At 39.4% G+C, this 14,500-nt stretch overlaps 1 protein-coding gene across 13 annotated transcripts in view; it reads right to left on the bottom strand.

The window, feature by feature from the left end:
• LOC129721664 (sodium-dependent neutral amino acid transporter B(0)AT3) overlaps nt 1-14,500 on the bottom strand; it is a 99,799-nt gene that overhangs the window by 41,982 nt on the left and 43,317 nt on the right. For all 13 annotated transcript variants that reach the window (XM_055674505.1, XM_055674507.1, XM_055674510.1 and 10 more), the window contains one exon: nt 11,572-12,022. In XM_055674505.1, coding sequence (XP_055530480.1) covers nt 11,572-11,860 — 289 coding nt within the window. In that variant the 5' untranslated portion in view covers nt 11,861-12,022. The remainder of the gene's footprint in view (nt 1-11,571; nt 12,023-14,500) is intronic.

Raw genomic sequence — 14,500 nt, 5'->3', positions numbered from 1 at the left:
CTATTTAGAGGAGTAATAAATGTTCATATGACTTCATGGGCCACATTGTTGGATCATTAACAGAATATTACGATCCGTGACATGACGAATCAGAAACGTAAGTTGTTAGCTGCAGTTGGTCAATGAATTGAAGTAAATAGTTATTTGATCTAAATGTTACATTTGGTTGTTTATTAAAAAATACGCAACCCGGGGTGAACATTCTACAGAGACCACAGTTCATTTTATTTAACTTTCAACATAGTTTTAAGGATTGTGTAAAAATACCTATACCTCTATCACACTATAAAGGTTTTAAGAGAACATCGAAAAATTTTGAACCAAATTGTTGCTTTGAGTGTTTGGTTGCTTGAGTAGTTCAAAAGTTATGAATTTTTTTAAAATTAAATACATCGAACACAGTCGTTTTTTATGGTCACCCTATTTCAAAGTTGGTCACGCAAAGTGCTTCAATTGTGCTCAAAATCGCAGGGATGCATCTATGTTGAAAATAATCAAACCCGTATTGTTTCGTTGGGTTGTTAAGGGGACCAGCTCCGATTTTCGATCTTTTTGGGTCAAATAAGAGGTAATTACGTCTAGTTATAAGAAAAAATACCAAAAAATAAATCTAAGTGCTTTTATATGCATAATGTATAAAATTATTGAAATTTACGTCTTGTTTTTAAATTAAATTTACTCAAATTCAAAAAATAACATGTCTCTAAAAGTTACTCCATTTATAGAGTCAAGTATGCCCTTCAAAATGAGACCAAGAGATATTTTTTATGTTTGCCCCAAAATGAATGACATACAAATGAAAAACGCATATTTTTTTATGAAAAATAATAATAACTTTGAGTAAAATTGAGATATTTACGATGTCAGCGTTGCAAATTGTTTCTATTAAAAAGCTCTAAAAGTCGTTCAAAGACAGTTTTGAGATGAAACTTGAAATAAAAAAGTTAGAGCTTAAAATATGTTTTTTCAATATAAATCGGTTGTTTTCAAAGATAGCGAAAAACTTTATTTTACAAAGTTACTTAAAATTAATGGAGCTATAACGTTGTAGAACAAATTTTTCTTCTATCTACAAAGATAAAAAAGTTAGATACTTGATTGCATCGAAAATGTTGGTCACCCTAATTTTTTATAATTTTTCAATGAGCGCTTTATCATATGTAACACCTTTGTAGAAGAAAGTTTTTCTCTGAAATGTTGCTATAGACCTCTAGACCCAAATTTCCCCCTAAATTCGGTTTCTGGACCATTGTGCATTGTAGCCTAGGAGCGCTACAGACCGGTGCATCGTGACGTCATCAAATGCTGCATTTACCTGATGTTCGGACATGGGACTAAAAACTACCATATGGCCTACCGCTACATCAAATGTGGCCAAACGCACACCCGCGATTTCTTGCCAACTAATGTAGACCGCCGATCCGGTGTGCGCCAACGGTGGGGCTTAGGGTTTGCAATATTCCCGGGAATCGATTTCCCGGGAAACGAGAATGAAAAGTCGCATTTCCCGGGAGTTCCCGGGAACCGGGAACAGACAATTTTTTTAGCAAAATGCGATTTTAAATGAAGTTTATCATTCAAAGATAAAATGTTTAAAATTTCATTCTCAATTCGCATGAAAAACAAAAAACAAATAAAATACAGAACCTATTCAAGTTAACATCAAAAATCCGTGATAGATCTTGTAGCATATATTTGCAGAAGAGAAGAATTAAAGGTCTTCATGTCGTCAAAAAATCGCTTCAGATCCGCTGACAATTTTCCGTTAAACTCAAAAATGTTATTTCCTTCTGTAAAACTTTGCACAAGTCTGCTGAATCACCACTGATGTTCGATTTCTAGAATACTTTCAAATCACCGATTACAGCTTTTGCTACACTTAATTGAAAACTGGTGTCCAATTTTTTCAGTTTGTTGAAGAGAAAACTGAGTGTTATGCAGGCTTTGGACGCGGAAAATATTTGCTATATTCGGTACGGATTTTTTTGACAAAATATGTTTTACACTACAGTAAATATTTACTGTTTACTTGAGCTTAATTTTACTTGAGTTTACTTAATTAAAAAAAATTTGCTATGCCATTGTGATATTTTTAAATAAACTGCGTCGCAAATCTAGTTATCTAGTTTTATTAAATTTTTTATTTTAGGTCGAACTAGTTTGACGTATTTAATTTTATTGCAATATTGCATGAGAAACTAAAGTGAATCTTACAAAAATTTTCACGGAACTAGGGAATCCCGGGATCCCGGGTATCAATATTTCTGTTCCCGGGATCCGGGAATCCCGGGAAAAGCTATTTCCCGGGAAATCGTTCCCGGGAATGCAAACCCTAGTGGGGCTGCCCCTAAAACAAGCAATAGAGCATGCCCAAAACGTGCCGAGTTCATCGAGATTCGAAAGCGGGTCTCCACTAACAATCAACAAGGTCGCCGAAAGGTGCCCCCAAACAACACGGAGGAGTTCCCTATCGTCGGCTCCCGTCACCCCATCCCGTTACTCGCCCTGCTGAACCCAACCACCAAACCCGTCAGAGGTGCCTGTACGTATGCTGAGGCAACAAAACCCAGCAGCCATTCTCCAAGGAAACTCGTCTGGAATGACCCTCATTTGAGTTGCAACTGGCGCAGCTGATAACAAGCTCATGCTCACCATGGAGCAATACGTTTCGCTGGTCGCGGAGTGCATCAAAACTTTCCGCACTTGCAAAAGCCGAGCTGAACAACTTCAATCTGTGGTGATGATCGGTATGGACCGTGAAATGATCAAAACTGAAACGCTAGTTCCATCAGAAACAAGAATACCGATCTTGTTGACTTCCTTAACGAACACGAAAAAGATATTGCTATCATCACGGAAACGTATCTTAATCCCGAGGACAACATTTTACTTCCCGATTTCCGGCTTGTACGGCTAGATCTAACATACTCTTCTAGAGGCGTGAAGTAAGCTGTCTACTACCGAGTTTTGAAATCAAAACCATCGGGGTTGGAAGTGACCACTGTGGTCGGTCCCATCACCCTCATCGCAGCCTGCTGTCCCAAGCAAACCAATGTAAGAGACGGGTCGGCGACGGATCTACGAAGCGAAATCATCAAACTGAATCGGCGGAAGGGGCAGTTCGTTATTGCGGACGGCCTCAACGCAAGCCTGGGGCAACAGTTGATATCAAAATGGCTTGATCCTCTTCAACGATCTCCAAGTAGGCGATTAGAACATCCTAAGTCCGGATGCTCCCACCCGGTTGAACAGATCCGGAGTTCACGCCACCATTGACCTGTTTACCTCCAATATGGGCAATACCACCGACCCGTTTGCCCTCCAGGAACTCAGCTCGGACCACTTCCAAGTGCTAGTCGAAGTTGGTTCTTCGGCTAACCGATTTCAAGCTTCCCGGCGTAACTACCATCGTGTTAATTGGGCGTGGTTCCAGCGATGTGTGGACTACGCAATCGACTACAGCGTCCAGTTGGAGTCCACAGAGAACATCGAGCAGTGTCTACAGTCCATCGATGAGGCGATATCCCAGGCCCGAGAACGACACGTGCCGGCTCCCAGACTGGTGCGTAACTCTTTGAACCTAGACAACACAACCAAACGATATGTATAATTCTGTAACATTATAAGACGGCAGTTCTAGTTTCCTGGTCTACCTCACCTGAAGACCATCAATCGTCTCAAAAAATCATCAAAGCCAGAATAAAAGCTTTCCTCAACATCTTAACTTACTCTCAGTCCATGCAAAGCCATTCTGGAAATTTACCAAAACTTTGAAGAACAAGCCGAGACCCATTCCTCCCCTACCACCCCTAACACCAATCTCTGGTCATTTCCTTCTAACACCATCTGAAAAACTTGGTCAACATTTTGTCAACTCTCACAATCTGAGCCATGCCACAGTTAGCTCGCACAAGCTAGCTGTCACCAAGCGCACCAAGAATATGAAGGCCGCAGATGTCGATGACCTTCTCATCTTTGAGTTGAAAAACTTGAGTCGAGACTTTTTCGAACAAGCGGTCTTAAATAAGTATCTGAAGTTTAGCCACTTCTCATCTCGCTGAAAGTTAGCTAACCCCATTCACAAACCAGGTAAAGACCCTACCAGCCCTAAATGCTATCGAAGTTGTGCGAAAAGTTGATCCTCAGCCGTTTACTAGAGTTCGTAAACCAGTATATTATTCTCTCCCAAATCAGTTCGGATTAAGGCAGGGTCACGTCTCCGTTCACCAACATACTAAAATCTCTAGGAACAAGCCCGTTGGTAAAACATCTGCTATGGCATTGTTGGACGTCGGAAAGGCGTTCGATAATGTCTGGCATGATGGCCTGGTGTTCAAGCTGCAGATATTTAACTTCCCGATCTTTCGCGTGAAGGTAATTATCTGTCTGAATTATCTGTCGGACAGATTATTCCAGGTCTTCCTCAACAACACCCCCTCTGATGCGTTTAATGTACACGCAAAAGTTCAAGCTTTAATCATCCAATGTGTCCTTTCAATTCGCACAGAATTTGCTCTGACTTCGCACAACCGTTGCGTGATACGCATAACGCAAAAGTTGTACAAGGAATACATTGACAGAGATCAAAATCAGAATATGTATCATATACACAAAAATCGTAATGTCTCGGTAAACTTCGGCTTCGGGCGAACGATCAGTTTCGAAGCACTCAAAAAACCGTTCTTTACTTTCGCGAGCCGGTGCGTATCAACGGCTCGTGCATCCATAAAAATCGTCAGCAACCGAAACAGCCAATAGCGAGCCTAGTTGCCGCGGAAGTTATTGACGCTGGTGCCAGTAACGCAGAACCGAATGCATGTGAATGAAACCAGAGTCATAATTAAATGCAAAATATTTCGGACTAATTTCATGTTTTTGTTTATTGTTAATGATTGAATGATGTGTTCAAATGACCTGGTTCATGAAAGTGAATCGATCAGGCAATAATTTCTTCAATTGAGTCAGTACCCAACTTATCAGTATTGATTGCTGGTTGCACTGTTTTAACGATGCCAACCTTCTGAGCATCGGCTGATGCTTTATAAGTGTAGTGGTTTGGAGCTGCGCAATACATTCAAAATACGCTAGAGCATCAAATGCGTAATGCCCAACGCACATGCGTTGTACTGGTTCCAATTTTAATCAGTAAATGCGCTAATTTCGCTCATAAATGATCTGGTTACGCACAATCCAACTTTTGCGTGAGATGCTGGGATTCCACAGGGTAGCCTCATTGGTCCTATCCTGTTCAGCATTTTTACCTCAGACGCTCCTTCCTTTCCGGGCGGTTGCATCCTGTCTATGCTCGCAGACGACACTAGGGTCGAGTGACTAGAGCTCTGACACATAGACTACAGGATGGTCTGGATGTGCTGTCTAACTATTTCCACAGCTGCAAGATCTGCATCAATGGGGCTAAGATCCAGGCCATTATATTCCCGCATTCAAAATCAACCCGTCTTGTTTCGCCGGCCAATGCACAGTGGTCCAGGCATGCAATCTAGCGGAACGAAATTATCAACTCCGGATCCTGCTGGTTTTTTGAGATAGTGTTTTCGGTAATGTTCATGAGAATAGCCAACCAAGTAATATTTTGGTATGAAATTACATAATAAAAAAACTTTAGTACTAGTTTAGTACACTAGACTAGTACTAAAGTTTTTTATTTCATGTTTGTCAATTTAGAAGGATGGTTTCTTTAACAAAATTTTTCATTAGCCAGTATTATGAAACCCTTCCAAAGTCACAACTATTCAAGAAGCCACAGTGTATGAAACATTGATTTTTTTGGACAAAATGGACGAAAAAAAACCTAGGCGACATCCATAAATTACGTAACGCAAAAAACTCAATTTTTGAACCCCCACCCCCCATATGTAACGAAACATAACGCCAACACCTGCCCCCCATAAAAATTACGTAACGCTGCAGAAGGATTTCCTTGATAAAAATGCTCGTTTTTGGAAAGTTTCTCCAGAGATTTTTCGTTACCTAACGCTGAACTCACCTCCCCCTCTCCTCTGTGTAACAAATCGTAACGCTCAAGGATCGTAACGCTCTCCTCCCTATGAGTGTTACGTAATTTATGGATGCCACCCTAGAACTAATTAGCAAACAATCTATAATAGAGATGAAAAAATTCAAATAAATGAACTTCAACTTCAAAAAAGAAACTTATTCTCTGGTCGACCGTCAAGGCAAACAATTCAGTCTCCTTTCGATCTGAGTTGGTATTCGTATAGATGTGTATGGTATGTGTATCTGTATTGTATAGTGCATAGTACGCATATAGTGTGTGTTGTATAGCATATAGGTATGTCAGGAATAAATTTTTACCCCCACCTCAAGTCCCAGGTCGAGCCATTTTTGTGGACTTAGGTAATACTCCTTAACTTTTGTATTCAAATCAGAAATGGTCGACAAAATATTTGGGTATTTTAAGATCATTTCATTCAATCAATTTTATTTCGAAAATATGGTTTGCCTAGATTTTTTTTTTTGTAAATATGTATCTCCAAATGTGGAAAGTGAGGATTGTAAAGTACAAGGAACGTTAGTGGGATGGTTTGACACTCTTCCCTACCATGGAGAGGGGGAAGAGAGGGCTTCACACAAATCAACCTCGGACACAATTTTAAACTCTATGATAGCGATTTCCGGTTTCTGGGAAACACACGAAATGGTTGAATGCTACTTAGTATGAGTATTTCCGGAACCAGAATGATGTCTAGAGGCCAGAATTCTGATCACTACTTCGCAAATCGATGCTGATTGATCATTTCTGATCTTGCTGAAACTTTGCACAGTTGTGCCTTTTTGATAAAGAAGTCATTTTGTAATATTAGTTGTTCATATTGACTCACGACTGCTGTTCCAAAAGGACCTATTCGAAAATGTGATTCATGAATAGAATTTTCAGATCAGATAAATGGTTTGTTCGATTAAAATGGTGACTTCAGCAGACTTTATTTCGGCTCTAGAAAAATATATGCACTGTAAAAATTGTTTTTTTTCCTGTTCTAATTTTTTCAAATTATCACAAATTATTAAATATCTCAAAACGTTATTTTTAAAAAATCATTTTTTTTATACACTAATGATGACAATATGTACTGCTATCATCTGTCCAAATTTGGTGATGGTAAAATGAAAAACAAAAAAGCTATTTATGATTGAGTATTTTGACTTTTTTACTCAGAACTTTTTTTGAATGTTTTTTTTTTTCTAGCTACACGTTACAATGTTATAAATTATCGCTAAGAGTATTATACTAATCCAACGCGCAGTTTTTGTAGGCTTATCAATCATTTTCATGCTGGCCTTGTTGAAAGTCAATATGCGTAACTCACCGGCGCACAGTGGGACGAAATCGTTTTTTTTTTAAATCGGACAACCAGTGCACGTCAATGAGTAAGCCATGGACGTTTGGTGATTTAACAGATGCTCAGAAATTTTAGCGAAGTATTGAAATGTGTAACTTTGAAACTTCTGTGCGGCGTACCCTGTTATCAAAAAGTTGTAAAAATATTACGAGCTCACGGGGTAACTAAATTAAACAGTGCGTGTTTATGACAAATAAATCGTTTAATTTTTAACAGCTGCTGGATTAGAAGTCGCGATTGTATGATAATCACTTATCTGTGCACACAATATTTTAAATTTATACGAAAAGAATTATTCGATTAAACTTTAAAAGAGGACGTTTTGTTAATTTATCTAAACTGAACCTAGGGTAGGTGAGCCAGTTAGGGCAAGTGCACCAGTTATGGATATATCGCATAAGCGCAATGGTACCAGTTATGACAATATTCCATTTAAACTCCATAAACCATAACTGGTCCATGCCATAACTGGTACATTTTTTAGGTATTGCCATAACTGGTACTTCTCCCCTATAGTTTTTTTTTCTTAGGGTAAACTATTTTATTCCGTTGGTGATCAAAGGAACCTGGTAGCTAGCTTCTATATTATTTTGCTATACCAACCGGTGCCTTTTGAGTTTATAGTAGGGCTTTCCAAATTATTCTGAAGCCGCCATTTCCAAACTTGGCGGAAATTCAGGTAGAGCTAGTGATGGTGTGATATTACTCATTGACTGAGTTTAAAATTCCTTAATGCAGTTCTTGGTTCTTGAATGTTGAGCCGATGTTGAACCTAAACAAAGAATTATTCTGTACCAAGCTGTTCAGCTGATTGAGCTAACGAATTTGGTTATTTGTGTTGGCCAGTGATTCCAAACAAATTCCGATACGGCAATGTCAACTAGGTGCGTCATATGATTTCCAACTATTGACCTTGTTCCTTTTGCTTATCGAGGCTATTTTGTGCTTAATATGTGTAAACAAAATGTTCATGTGCTTCATAACTTCCAAAATTGTATTTGGTTTTTTCAGCTGGCGCGCAAGTCGATGAATCACAGCTGTTTTCTCATCAATTTGATTTGTCAGCAAATTTTGCTGATCGGTCAGTGTATTGATTTCGAATGATGCCGTCCCCAAAGTTCGACACGACTCGTATTGTAGCGGAAATGCGATGTGCGAGAAACGCTAGAGAAAACTAGTTAGTATTAAGCATTTCGTTTCGACTAATTTGGTTTGCCATTCTCTTTCTTGCATCATTTTCCAAGTTCGTTGTTAGTTCTACTGTTTGTAATGCAAATTGATAATAATGAACCGAGTAGATCAACCATAACGGTACGAAAACATCAGTTTAATTGTACTATTCATCTTCTAATTGTTTTATAATTCGCAAAAACAAACTTTCACAGGTTCAGGAATTAAGGTCGAGGTCAAAATTTGAGAGGTTGTCGTAAACTTAATGGCGCAGCGACGCGAACCGGGTATCAGCTGATAGTCTATTATAATGATAACGTTTGTTTCGAACTAATGATTTGGGATCATTCAAACCGAAGCGAAAAAAAACATCGATCTATGCGTGCATAGTCGAAACAGAAAACATAATTGGTGCATCAAGTGCATCGATGACGGTCCAAAGAAAGCCATCATAGCGGACCTCAAAAATGATCGCAATGATAGCTGGTGGACATTGGTTTATGATCGAACGCTGCAGTGCGTGCGTCAGCGAATAACACGCTATGCAGCTGGAGCGTGTGAAATTGTGATTCTGGTTGGCGTATGAGGCATGCACAATTGTAATGTTGTCTAGAATTGGACTGTGGGAAATTGGTTATAGAATGTTATTGGATATTTGTTAGAAGTGTTTGGATGATTGTAGAATTTTAAGTTATAGACCCATAAACTAGAAGAAAGGGAAAAGTTGTTATTTTGCTAGTTTTAATTGTACTTCACTTTAAACAGTTTTTTAGTGGTCTTCCTCCTTTGAAAAGTTATATAATTATCACTGATAATTTATCAATAATATATGATTATTTGAGCTATATGATTTCATTGTTCCAGCATCCAACTACAAAAATTTTCTCGAAACAATTGATGAATAATATCGACAAAAGAGAAACTCATTACAAATGTGTTCCCGAATATCTTTTAAAATAATATAAATAAACCAGTACATTGTAAAAATAATCACGAAGAAGTAAACAACTGTCCAACGGATCATGATTCGAAACTTTTACCAACTAAAATTTTGTCATGGGACAAGATTGGTCGTAAAGCATCTGAAAAGCAGTATTTTGCTAGAAACGATCTTTTGAGATAAATTCTAGGACGAGGATGTTCTCATTCCGAAAAAACCAATCATTTTAAACGATTTGCCTTTTAGATTTGAACGTATCCAATATCCAATATCCAAGTAAGTTTAAAAGGATTGTTTAAACATTATTTTTGTTTATATTAACAGACGTTTCTATACTCGCTATGATACATACATGCGTAATTGAAAACAAGATAGGTGGGTGCAAAGTCTGGTCAGACAACTTCACATGATTGCCTTCGGTAGAGCGGCGGGCGACAACTTGACCCATTTTGCAGCACGACGGTAAATGTGATGGATAGCATCCTTTTACGCTTTCACGATGGAATTGACACATCGGAGGGAAACGGCATCGACTATAAAAGGTGATAGTATTTTCTTGGTCAAGATTGATATTTTGCCATTGGGTGCAGTGAGCGAACGCCCGGTGCTGCTAGCTAAATTGAACTATGAACCGGTTACCATGCGTCTCCATTTAGCAAGTACACAGATTGTGTAGGTAAAAGTACGATGGAGTGCAAATTGTACGCCGATCCGGCGCTAACTGAAAGCGGAGCCAATATCAAAGCGCAGGAGCTAATAAATTTGCGATTGACTCTGATTGGGAATGATTGAAACTGATTCCGTTGCTAGCTCACGTTGACGTTGATCAATGGACGGAGACGGTTGAACGATGTCCCGACTAGAGTGGCGTGTCAAGAGCAATATGTAAGTTTCTTTTAGGTGCGCATATTTTTCATATTCTTAAGCATCGATTAAGCGCAAATTTCTTTTTACAACCTTTCTCACCAATCAACGGTAGCGGCATATTCTTCACTTGAAGAGATAGGAGAAGGAGATACTTTACGTGCCCAGTGCAAAAGCCGTTGCTGGTTGAAGATCCATGCCAGCTGTGCACTCGTGCAATATTCAAATAACGCAAATGCAAATTATTACTAGCTTCACTTTTCTATGGGTGTACTGAACCGTTCACCTGCATTGGGTTTGGCGAAGCGTGCTAGTGCTGGACAAAGGAAAAAGGCACCGTGGGGATGGTTTGCAAATGCAAGGCAATCCAACAAGTATAACCTTGCTTGAAAATCAGGGTCGACCCCATGAGTAAGTCTGCAGAGAAATATAGTTAGCGATAGATCACGATGACAGGCAATGAAATCTCATAGCAAGTTACTATCATATTTTGTGGCCGCTTTGCGGCAAATTTCGACAGAATTATTTGACCATCTATTAGTTAATCAAGAAAGTATGTTATTTATTCAGAATAACCTGCTGGCCGAACCGGAAATGGCTTGACAATTTGTCATAGATTCTGTTTCCATCGTCACCATGCCGAAGCAGATACTGGCAATCGTTTCTAACAGCGGGACAGCCTTCGGAAAACCGGATTTGATTATATATCAGCACTCATTTCTAGGAAATCGATTTTACTTTCGACACAGAGTGCCGGCATACTGGCCAGGTTTTCCACGGAAGTCGGCCTCATTGTGATCCCCCACCGCCTCGAGCACGGATGCTTAGCGGGTTGAATTGTATTATTTGCCTTCTGGCAACGGTTTTTCAATTTCACTGAAATGACTAAGGACGATTTTGACCTGACCAAAACCGTATTTGCTGCCAACTGAGTGCCATTTGTTTGCGAAGTGGAGAAGACAGCTTTGGCTCTGGTCCAGTATGAGAGACGTTACACATTCGAGTGTGTTGATGCTTTTCCCGAGAACTGGGATCAATTGGACGAAAATCTAATGGATGGTTAATAGAATTTCTGACTAGACGGGGGACTAGCTGGAGTAATAATTTTCTGGCTGGTGGTTTATGAATAATCCATACCTCTTGAGTGATAAATCAATTGTATACAACTTTTTCGTGCTAAACTAAATTCTACTGTACAAAGTTTTGGTGGCTTACCTCCTCCATTCTGCTGACATAGATACGGAAACCGCCAGATGTTTCCCAATCCGACAGAATAACCGATAATACTGAGGAAAAATTGCATTTTACCAGACCAGGCTGCCCGATCGGGATCACCGTCCGGAAGACCAGCTCCTTCCCGCGATCCGATCGAGTTTCGATCCGGCGGGGACAGCATGATGGTAACGCCGTGGGTTCCGTCCCCGCGGGCCCGCGTATTCAGCGGAGCCATTTCGTGTCCGTTGTTCCGGATGCAACCACCGGGACCGTCCACCTTAGTGGTCATCGCCACTACTACTACTGTGTCCCCGGAAACGACGTCCACAGGTCGGCGTCCGGATGGGATTTGGTGTTCGTTGCTGCAGTGGTTGCGGTAAAGGTGGCGGATCCGTTGCGTACCACGTGGCTTGTGCGGGACTGCTTCTGTGCTCCAATGTCACGGTTTACACTGGCAATGGAAACAAGAGAATACACATGGATGCAGTTAGAATCAATATAGTATCATAGAGGTAATTTTGAGCACAAGTTTAAAAGTTAAATTTCTAGCGCTTATTTCGTTGGTGGATATTCCGATTAACGCTAAGGTATTTTAAAATTTCGCGAAAAAATCTCAGCAGTTTACACTTATCTAGTTTAAAACATAAAAAAAAAGAAAATAGCTCCGCCAATTTTTCGGACATCAATCATAACTGTGTGTGTGTGTGTGTGTATGTGCAGATTTTTAGTCTCACTCACTTTTCTCAGAGATGGCTGGAACGATTTTCATGAAATTGATTGCAAATGAAAGGTCTTGGTGCCCCATAAGACCCCATTAAATTTCATTGTGATCGGATTTTTAGTTATATATCAAAATGTAAAAATCATGAAACATCATTATCTCAAAAACTACACTACCGATTTGAACAAAATTAGTTTCAAAGGAACGGGCTACCTGAAATACCCTTAAATTTTGAATTTTATGAAGATTGAACTTGTGGTTCAAAAGTTATGAAAAAAAAAACGTGTTTTGAAGACTGTTTAATCTCACTCATGTTTCTCAGAGATGGCTGGACCGATTCTCATAAATTCAGTGTCATATGGAAGGTCTAGTTGCCCCATAAGACCCTATTGATTTGTTTTGCAATCGGACTATTACTTTGCCTGTTATGTATGAAAATGTGTAATCCAGCTATGAAAAGGAACATATTCCGAAGACTACTTGGACTCACTCACTTTTCTCAGAGATGGCTGTCCCGATTGCCACAAAATTAGTGTAAAATTAAAAGTCTAGCTGCCTCATAACACCCTATTGAATTTTACTGTAATCGGACTGTAACTTCGTCTGTAATGTACCGAATTGTGAAAATCACGAAACTTCATTATCTCAGGAAGTACACAACCGGTTTGATCGATATTATTATCAGATGAGCGGGCTAGCTGAGGGTTAACTGATGAACAACACATGTTAACAGAATCTAAAAGTGGTTGTCTTTAAATTCAAAAGGGTGTCCAGGGTCAATGTTTGGTTTCTATGCATCATCCCGATTACTGAAATATCCATGTTGAGTATTATTCGGTCATTTTCGACTGTTTCCTAGAAGTTGCCATGTAGCAATTTTAAATGGTGCCTGACGTCAATTGTTAGATCCTTGCATCATTCTGGTTCCAGAGATACTCATATTGGATACCATTTGTTTATTTTAGGCTGTTTTTCACAAACCGGTAGTCGCCATTTTGGATTTCAAAATAGTATTTAAGATAATTTCTGGCCTCTATGCGTCATTCTGGTTGAAGAAGCACCCATATTGAGTGTTATTCGATCTTTTGCGGTTGTTTCCCAGGAATCGGAAGTCGCCAACCTAGAATCCAAAATGGGGTCTGTGGTCGATTTCAGCTGCTATGTATCATTCTAGATCCGGAGATACTCATGTTAGACGGGAATCGGCCATTTTTGGCTGTTTTCCAGAAACCAGAAGTTGCCATCCTGCAATTCAAAATAGTGTCTGAGGTCAATTTTTAGCTTCTTGCAACATTCTGGCTCCAGAGATACTCATATTGGGTGGTATTTGGTCACTTTGGGCTGTTTTTCAGAAACCGAAAGTCGTCATTTTGGACTTTAAGATTGCCTGTGAAATCAATTTCTGTCATCTGAGCGTAATCCTGGTTCCGAAAACATTCATATTGAATGGTATTTGGTCATTTCCGGCTGTTTGCCAGACACCGAAAGTAACCATCTTAAAATTCAAGATTGTGTCTATGATAAATTTTTAGCTTCTGTCCAGCTGTCTGGTTCCGGAGATACTCATATTTAATGGGAATCGTCTATTTCAGGCTGTTTTTCAGAAACCGGAAGTTGCCATCTTACAATTCAAAATGTTGTCTGAAGTGGATTTGTGGCTCCAGTGCATCATTACGATTCCGGAAATACCCATGTTGGGTGGTATGTTTGTCGTTTGTCGCTGTTTTTCCGAAACCGAAAGTCGTCATTTTGGATTTCTTAATGGCATTTGAAGACAATTTCGATCGATTTTAGCTCCTGTGTATCATTCTAGATCCGGATATTATTATATTGGGTGGAAATCGACCATTTTGGCTGTTTTCCAGAAACCGGAAGTTGCCATCTTACAATCCAAAATGTTGCCTGAGGTCGATTATGGAACAAATTTGTTACCACTAAAAACATTTACCTGCCAAATATGGTTCCATTTAGTTGGTTAGCTCTCGAGATGTGCAGAAATTTGTGTATCATTCGTATGGAACCCCTCCTTTCTAGAAGAGGGAGGGGTGTCGAACCATTATGGACATATTTGTTACCCCTAAAAACGTTCACATGCAAAATTTGGTTTCATTTACTCGGTTAGTTCTCGAGATGTGCAGAAATTTATGTTTCATTTGTATGGCACCCCTCCCTTTCAAAAGAAGGAGGGGTGTCAAAATATTATGGATA

This window comes from Wyeomyia smithii, chromosome 2 (genome assembly GCF_029784165.1).
Source record: "Wyeomyia smithii strain HCP4-BCI-WySm-NY-G18 chromosome 2, ASM2978416v1, whole genome shotgun sequence".
NCBI classification, from domain to species: Eukaryota; Metazoa; Arthropoda; class Insecta; order Diptera; family Culicidae; genus Wyeomyia; species Wyeomyia smithii.
The sequence above is the reverse complement of the archived record's forward strand: the minus strand, read 5'-3'. Positions and strand labels throughout refer to the sequence as shown.